The sequence below is a fragment of the Chrysochloris asiatica genome, unplaced genomic scaffold, assembly GCF_000296735.1.
Source record: "Chrysochloris asiatica unplaced genomic scaffold, ChrAsi1.0 scaffold00132, whole genome shotgun sequence".
Lineage (NCBI taxonomy): Eukaryota > Metazoa > Chordata > Mammalia > Afrosoricida > Chrysochloridae > Chrysochloris > Chrysochloris asiatica.
The window spans coordinates 6,055,295-6,063,912 of NW_006408650.1; the positions used below are offsets into that span (position 1 = coordinate 6,055,295).

An 8,618-nucleotide genomic window follows, 5' to 3' on the forward strand; every position below is an offset into this window, starting at 1 on the left:
ACGCTACAGAACAGAGTAGAACTGTCCCATAGTGTTTCTAAGGCTGTCACCTTCTCATCTGTATCGGAGCAGACAGCCTCATCTTTCTTCCTCGGAGTGTCCAGTGGTTTTGAACCACCAACCTTGCAGTTAGCAGCACAATGCTTAACCCGCAGTGCCACCACGGAACCTTAGAGAAAGACTGGATAGCTACCGGTTGGTTCTGGAGTGTCCATGCTCCTCCTTGCTCCTGAGTCCATCCTGGGCTGTCAGAGGGTAGCAGAGTTACCCAGTGGACCCCGGGGAGCTCTTTGTCCAGCTCCATACCTTTAGAGGTAGGGTGCAGCTCAGAGAGGTGAAGACCAGGAGACCCCGCAGGCTGAAGTAGAGGCATCTGTTACCTTCTCACTGCTATCTCTTCCCAGACTCCTTCTCATTGCTGCTTCTGCCTCCTCAGCATCATCCTGGGGGACCACTGCAGGTCATTACTGTCCTCCATGCCCAATGGAAGAAAAACCTGAAACCAAACCTGTATCATTCCATCTTACAGAGATCCCAGGGCTGGCATCTTCATAGATCTATGCATTAGTAGCTGAATGCTTAGCCACTGTACCACCAATGTGCCTCCCAATGACTTGCAACGGCGAGCCTCTATTTCAGAGGCCTCTCCAGAGTACCGCCTCCCTTAGAAGTCTACCACCCGATCCATCCCACCCACCTTCCCTCACTCCATCCTCCACAGACCTTGGCCTCATCATGAGCCTGGAATGCACTCAAGACCACACCTGACTCTCGAAGGTGGACCCTAGCTCTGTAGCTGGAATGTTCACTCTCAAGGTCCATGCTGAATGAAGGAGCCCACCTGCACTCTCACTGCCCACCCCTGGCCAGAATGCTGAGCTCAGCTGCTGTGCCCCCACTAGGCTCTCCTCCCCTCATTCCTGTGCTGCCTTACCTTCCTCTGGGGCTGAGCTCTGCCGGAGACATGAAGTCTTACTTCAGAGGTTCTTTCTCCCTAAACCGAGCAAAATCCTGGAGTCAGGGGATGGAAGGAGGTGACCCTCCGGCATCTCCAGATTTCCTCTTCCACCTTTATGCCTAGCAACTCACCCCAATACTGAGGGGCAGGAGCTAGAATCTGGTAGTGGAACTACCGCTGGCCAGCCCTCTGTGATAGTCCCTGCATGCCGCCAACTCCCTGATGCGAGGCCAGATTTTCCAATTAACTGGATTCAAAGGAGTTCATCGGCAACCAGCCTCCTTCTGGCCAACCAGGCCACCACACTAGGCTGAGCCTGGCCAGATGGTCTCCAGGTAGGGCTTTGCCTTTCCTGATAGGAGGCCCGGACCCATTTCTTACAGGGAGACACACAACCTAGAAGCCAGGAACTTACCTGATTTCTGTCGCAAACTGGACTGATGACCTTGAGCTAATCCTCGAAGCCTCCCTGCCCCTCAGTTTCCTCAACCATCAACAAGAGACAGACACTTGCCACCAACCCTCCAAGCTTACACAGTTCACTCCAAGTGAGTGAATATAGGAGAAACGGCTGGGAAAGGATAAAACACTAACCACATACAAATCAGGGAGCTCTGGTAGCGTAGTGGTTACAAGTTGGGCTGCTAAGATCAGCAGTTCGAAACTACCAGTTGTTCCACAGGAGAAAGATCAGGCTTTCTGCTCCTGTAAAGATGAACAGCCTTGGAAACCCTATGCAGGGTTGCTATGAGTTGGAACGGACTCCACGGCACACTCCCACCACCATCACCACCACAGAAAAAAATCACAAGATAGCTCACAGTCACTGAGCATTTGCTGTTAAGGTGCTGTCGAGTGGGTTTTCACTCATGACAATCCTATCAGATTTGTAAGTCTGTGACCTTTCATAAATAGACCACCAGATCTCTGACCCTGTGTCGGGACACATGCAATGCTATATGTTGACCCTACATACAACAGAACACAATGCTACCCTGTTCTATGCCACGCTCACAATCTCTGCTATGTTTGACCCATTGATGCCAAGTTGCCAGCCTGGGGATGGAGGGGAACTCATCTTCCAGCTCTCTGTCAGACAATGTTCTGCTGTTTTCCATAAGGCTTTCGGATCACCAGGTCTTTCTTCTTAGTCTGTCTCAGGAAGTTCCTCTGAAACCTGTCCACCATGGATGCCACTGCTGATATTTGAAATGTCTATATCACAGCTTCCAATATGACAGTAACATGCAAGTCACCACAGTGCCACAGACTAATAGACTGTATGCTAAGCCAAGCATAGATCATATAATTCTCATACCCAACCACACTGTATGAACCACATTTAATATGTTATTGTTATTAAGTGCCTTCCAGTCAGTTCCAACTCATAGCAACCCTATTTCACATATGTTTTTGTTGTTGTTATGTGCCATCGAGTCAGTTCTGACTCATGGTGACCCTGTATAGGGTTTCCAAGGAGCAGCTGGTGGGTTTGAACCACTGACTTTGTGGTTCGAAGCCCAGTGCTGAAATAAGGCTACATACGTTATTCACCCAAAGTTACTCCTCAGTAAGAAGGGAGCCAGGATTCGAACTCTAGCTGCCCAATTCCAAGCTGAACTCAACAAGGAAAAGTCTGCCTTTCAAGTGCTTCCCACCAGTCAGGGAAACAGTGGCCATTTTCTAGGGGTTCAGCCCATTAAATTAGTAGTCTCAATTAGGCACTATAGTGGTTACACATTGATCAGCAGTTCAAATGTACCAGCTGTTCCGCAGGAGAAAGATGAGGCTTTCTGCTCCCATAAAGATTTACAGCCTCGGAAACCCTATGCAGGGTTGCTGTGAGTAGAAAACAACTCCACAGCACACCAGGTTTTAGTGGGAAGCTCCTATCCCACTTTTAGTGCATGCTGCCATCTGGTGGGGAACTGTATAACTGCATGAATCTGAAGAAACAGGCCTCCTCCCACCAACCCCAGCACCAGACATACACTCTTATTAACGTGCCCTAAGGGCATACATTGTTTTTAGGTGCCGTGCACACCAGGACTCCATTAATGGGACATACATGGCCCGCTAATTGTATCAAAATCTATATTGTTGTTGTTAAGTGCAGTCGAGTTGGTTCTAACTCATAGCGACTCTGTATAGAGTTTCCCTGGCGCAGCTGTTAGTTTGAACCGCCAGCCTTGCGGTCCAGTGCTTATCCTACAGATCCACACCAGGACTTCAAATCTATATTACTGCAAAAAAAAAAAAAAAAGTTTTTTCATTTCATTCAAAATGTCCCCTGTTACTGAAAATAAATTCAAAGCAGAATATAATTCAGTCTTGAAAGGGTTAATAAGAGGGGTTGAGTTTTTGGTGATGTGTTGGTCAGAGGAACCCCTCTCATCAAAGGACATTGGTCACCCAAGAAAGGAAAAGCCCTGAAATTCCCTCCGACTTCACTCTCAAAGGTCATCTGGCCTCTCAGTTAAGGGAAGAGTTAACTTTCTGGCCACAGGAGACAGTGTCCTGCCCTCAGGGGCCGCCCAGCCAATGACACGCGATACTGATGATGTCATGCTCCTTCTGCGCCTTCGATTGGGGACCGGACAGCGAATCGTGCTGGAGGTTCAGGCAGTGGAACCGCTGAGGGTGGGCGGGGGTGAGGGGCCAGGAGGGGGAGGCAAGCAAAGACAGGCAGAGCGACATCTGCTTCGTTCCTCTCTCTGAGGTCCCCTGCCCCCTCCACCGAAAGTGTGTGGCTCAGACACTCAGGCAAGCCAGGGGAGCAGCTCTGGTCCAGCAGCGGGGGCTGGCATTCCCAATCCGAGAAAACAACCACCCAACCTGCCTAGCAGGCAGACAGGGACCTGGGAGGCTGAGGCAAAGGGCCTCCTGGCCAGCCTACAACACACACCAGCTACACCCCATGCAGAAGCATCCATAGCTTCCTTTGCAGAAGCCTTACTCCTCCACCCAGCTCTCGAACGCCTCACCTGCCGGATGCCTGGTGGTCTGGGTCCAAGCCGGTGCTGACCACCTCCCCATCCACACTGCTGGGCTCTCTGTGGGAGGAAGAACTGTGAGCTTTAGGCAGTGCCCACGCCCACTTTCCTACCTCTTTCAACCTCCCACTACGGGGGATGGCGGCCATGGCCTACCAAGAGTTCCATGTCCCCTCTTCTTATCCCACAACCAAGAGGAGCTGAGAAAGGGTTCCATTGTCAGCCTCCACACCTCCACCTCATCCTTTTCTGAGAAGGAGCTTCTCAGATTGCAGGCCATTACCCTCCCAGGCCCTCTGGAGCCCAGGCTGGGTTTTTCCTCCCACCCCTGCCCTAGCCCACAAGCCCAGCAATTTCTCACGGTTCCACCCGGTTGGCACATAGGTGACGACAGAGCAGGGCCAACGTGCTGAGCAAGAAGAAGGTAGTGCACATGCCCCATCCCCAGCCCAGATCCCAGTCTGCAGAAGAAGTCTGGGGCTAGGGGCCCGAAATGGCCCCCTGCCAGAGCTCACAAGCTGTGCTGTCTGTCGGAGGTTCCTGTTGGTGATGGATTAGGAAACTCAAGCTGATTAGCTGGGTCAGTAGACCCGACCTTGTGAAGACTGATTAAGCTCACCGGGGCCAGGGTCTGCTCTGAGTGGCAGAGCAAACACATCAGCCAGTGTGTTCAAGAACCCCTATTCAGAATGTGGATACTAGAAGGCAGGCTTGCCCTCTAGACAAGGAACTCCACTCTCAAATTCAACAAGCCACTACAGTAGTGTGCCTGAGGGAGCTGCTGAATAGGTGAGGGTTACAGACATCAGGTAAAGCTCCCGAGAAGAGCTGGGGGGTATCCAGGAAGGACAACCTTAGAAAAATCCACAAAGGGCTGCTGAGTGGTGGGGGGGGGGGGCATCAGGATGGGAAAGGAGGAAGAGAATATTAAATGAGGCTGGAAAGACAAGAGAGATGAAAGAGACAGAAGGGCCCTGGATGTCTAGCTTGTTGTTGTTGTTGTTATGTGCCCTGGAGTTGGTTCCGACTCACAGTGACTCTGTACAGGGTTTCCAAAGCTACGAATCGGGCTGCGAACCTTAAGGTCAGCGGTTCGAAACTACCAGCCGCTCCGCGGGAGAAAGATGAGGCTTTCTACTCCCGTAAAGATTTACACCCTCGGAAACCCTGTACAGGGTCGCTATGGGTCGGACCCGACTCGATGGCACTTAACAACAACAACAACAAATCTTTATGGGAGCAGAAAGCCTCATCTTTCTCCCATGGAACAGCTAGTAGTTTTGAACTGCTGACCTTGTAGTTTGCAGCCTGATTCGTAACCACTACGCTACTAGAACTCCTTTGGATGTCTAGTTTAGGAGCCAGCTTTACCCTCTGGATAATCCTCTCCAAACCTTCTTAAGCACTCATCTTTTCAGGAAAAAGGAGAATTTCAGTGTACTCACAGGACTTCTGGTGTGACCCTGCAGGTTAATACAGTAGACTGCAAGGTTGGTTTGAACCTCAAGGTCAGCTGTTCAAGCTCACCCAGCCACTCCTGGGAAACCCTATACAGAGTCTCTATAAGTCGGAACTGACTTGAAGGCTCTTAACAGCAATAGAATAGATATATTACCTACTTATAAGGAGTTTGGAGTCCTGGTGTGGTACTGTGGGTTAATGCACCAGACTGCAAAGCTGTTTGAACTGCAAAGTCAGCAGTTCAAGCTCATCAGCTGCTCCTCAGAGACGCTATATAGGGTCGCTCTGGGTTGGAACTGACTTGACGGCACTTAACAACAACAACAACAAATAAGGAGCTTGGAATCCTTGGACGACACTGTAGGATAAGCACTGGACCACAGGTTCGGTTTGAACTGCAAGGTCAGTGGTTCAAACCCACTAACCGCTCCTCAGAAACCCTATACAAGGTCACTATGAGTCAGAACCAACTTGATGGCACTAAACAACAACATAAGGAGCTCTGGAAATGCAGTGGTTAAGCACTCAGCTGCTAATTGAATGGTTGTAGGTTTGAACCCACCAGCCTCTCTTTGGAAGAAAGCTATGGCCATCTGCTTCTATAAAGATAACAGCTTTGGACACCCTGTGGGTTAGTGCTCCTGGTCAGAATTGATTCAAGGGCTATGGATTTGGTTTTGGGGTTTCCTAAGCTACATACTTTTCTACCGTGCAGATTATGTATTATATGATAAAACCTACATAAAATTTGTAAAGAATCAAATGAAAATGGATAAAATGATTTCCTCTGCTTTTTTTCCAGACCCCCTTGGAGAGTGCTGTACCAGCTATGGGAAATGATCAGAGGGTTTGGCCCTGCAGCACACAGGGTGTAGCGCCTTTGGTGGCCACAGCGTGGAGCCGGAATGAGGACGTGGGTTTGAGAGTCATCTAAGAACCTGAACTCACCCACTCCCACCCCTACTTCCCAAGCCTCCTCAGAAGGCACTAAGTTTCCTTCCCTCACTTGGGGTGTGAGGCATCCTACAAGGATTCTCATGAAAGTACCTGAACCCTGGGTTCCCGGAAGGACTGAGGCCAGGCTTGGCTGTTCCTGTCAATTCTCTAGCTTGAAAGAGGATTTAAAAAATAAACACATAAGCTAAATCTGAAGGGAGGAGCCAGTCCCTTAGGATACTTAAATTGTCAATCATGAAAGGGACAAAGGTAAAGGAGTTCCTAAGGTAAGGCAAGTTGGCCCTGGACCCCACTTGAAGGGGAGTGCCACAGAGCAGTTTCTATTAACCCCATAGGCCCAGTGTCCTTCTGATAAACACTCAGAGGTAGAGGGGGGAGATTTGTCCCCTGCTCAAGTCCAAAGGGGGTGGCAGAGCAAGCCAAAAAATGAAAAGACTTGAGGCAGCCGGACCAGAGAGGAGACAGCAGTTTTGCTGATGTATGTGCTGCTATCGTTAAGTGCTCTGGAGTCAGGTCCAACTCATATTGATCCTGTGTAGAAAGGGTGGGGGACCTTTGTTCTGCCAAAATTTATAACATCATTCACAGGCCATCCAAAATTATCAACTGCAAAATTAGCCTGCTATATTTGGTCAAACATTTAATTAGCTCATCCTTAATGTAATGGCTAAGGAGCTCTGGTAGCGTAGTGGTTACGAATCAGGCTGCGAACCACAAGGTCAGCAGTTCAAAACTACCAGCTGTTCCGTAGTAGAAAATTAGGCTTTCTGCTCCCATAAAGATTTACAGCCTCGAGAACCCTGTACAGGGTCACTATGAGTCGGAATCGGCTCCACAACACATAACAACAACAAATGTAATGGCTGGAACTGCAGTTGCTTGGCAGAGCCAGGCATACCCCACCTCTGCTGTATAGATAGGGTTTCCCAGGCTGTAAATCTTTGTGTGAGCAGAAAGTTTCATCTTTCTCCCATGGAGTGGTTGGTGGACTTGAACACCGATGTTTATCTAAGAGAGCCACTGAGCTCCCCTGCTGATGTGTGGCCAATGCTAAAATGTTCATCTTGTAATTGGAGAGGGAACACAACTTAGTGATTGTCCAGAGCATATTATCTTCACTGTGTCCCAGGACAAGGGTCACCAGGGAGCCTCAGGGGGGACAGGGCACAGCTCTGTGTGCTGTGGCGTCTGTTTCAGACCCAGCAGCAAATAGTGGGACCTAGAGGCCCCCTGCACTAGCAACTGCTCACAGGATGGGGACCCCGGTGGCTCTGGCCCAGTCTCACCCACACCAGAAACAAGAACGTTGTTTTCCCCCACCCAGTGCTCTGTCCCGGTGGGGTCCTGGTGGTGACTGCATATCGCCAGCAGCCTAACGCCTCCCACAAGCGTGACCCTTCGCTCCTCTTTGCCGGCCGGGCTGCCTCTCCTACGAACTTTCATCCACCAGGACCAGCATTGAGGGCAGCGCCTGCTTCTTGTCTGCCTGTGTCATTAATACGCCACTCGGGATTTCTTTCTTCCCGTGTGTCTGCACCGCGGGGGAGGGAGTGTTGGCCGGAAGGAAAGGGGCGCAGGCCTCTGGCGACCAGGGTCAAGGATGTGTTCCAGTTCCAACAGCCGCTCCACCCCCGCGGCTGCAGCCCTAAGCCCTGAGGAGCCTGGGGTCCGAGTGGACCCCTGCGCTATCTCAGGAGAGACACTGAACCGCGGTCCGACCCCTTGGAGCAGCGGTGGGCGACCCGCCGCAAACGCCTGGCAGTGTCGGACTTTGAGTCAGTGCCCCGCCGCGTGAAGGGTGCACACCCGCCCCGGGGCGCACTCCTAGGCGCACGACGCCTCCCCACGCCGCGTGGACGCCCCCTCCTCCGAGACCCCCGGCAGACCGGCCACACCTACCCCGCTCCTCCCCGCGGTTAACTCCGCGGCGGCCGGGAGGGCGGGCGCCAGCAGCGTAGCCCCCACCCCGCGCAGCCTTCACCTTGTAGAAATTGGCTGGCGACACGGGGTTGGGGATTTGGAGCGTCTTTATTTTTTTTTCAGGCTTTTTCCTGCCGACCACATCCCCGCCCCCCGCTCGCGGTCGCCCGCCCCCCGCACATATACCCTGCACATACACACACACACGCACACTCACTCGCGCCCGGCGCGCAGAGATACAGACACGCTCCCGCCCTCCGGCGCGCTCGGCCCCTCGCCCGCCAGCCCCGCACGCAGCCGGCCCAGCGCCCGCGCCCCGCGCCCCGCCG

At 51.8% G+C, this 8,618-nt stretch overlaps 1 protein-coding gene across 1 annotated transcript; it reads right to left on the bottom strand.

Moving 5' to 3' along the window:
• Window positions 1-972: 972 nt before the first annotated feature.
• PRCD (progressive rod-cone degeneration) lies at window positions 973-4,386 on the bottom strand. Its single transcript, XM_006869547.1, has 3 exons — window positions 4,313-4,386; window positions 3,943-4,011; window positions 973-994 (listed from the first exon to the last, which is right to left on the bottom strand). Exons 1-3 carry the CDS (start codon window positions 4,384-4,386, stop codon window positions 973-975), a joined length of 165 nt encoding a protein of 54 aa, XP_006869609.1.
• Window positions 4,387-8,618: the final 4,232 nt, after the last annotated feature.

Bases quoted from the DNA above. Each gene is read 5' to 3' on its own strand.
- PRCD (XM_006869547.1), bottom strand. From the start codon at position 4,386: ATGTGCACTACCTTCTTCTTGCTCAGCACGTTGGCCCTGCTCTGTCGT. The intron at 4,012-4,312 runs GTGAGAAATTGC...TTCCTCCCACAG, and splicing joins TGTGCCAACCGGGTGGAACC to AGAGCCCAGCAGTGTGGATG. The intron at 995-3,942 runs GTGAGGCGTTCG...TGCTCGGTTTAG, and splicing joins GACCACCAGGCATCCGGCAG to GGAGAAAGAACCTCTGAAGT.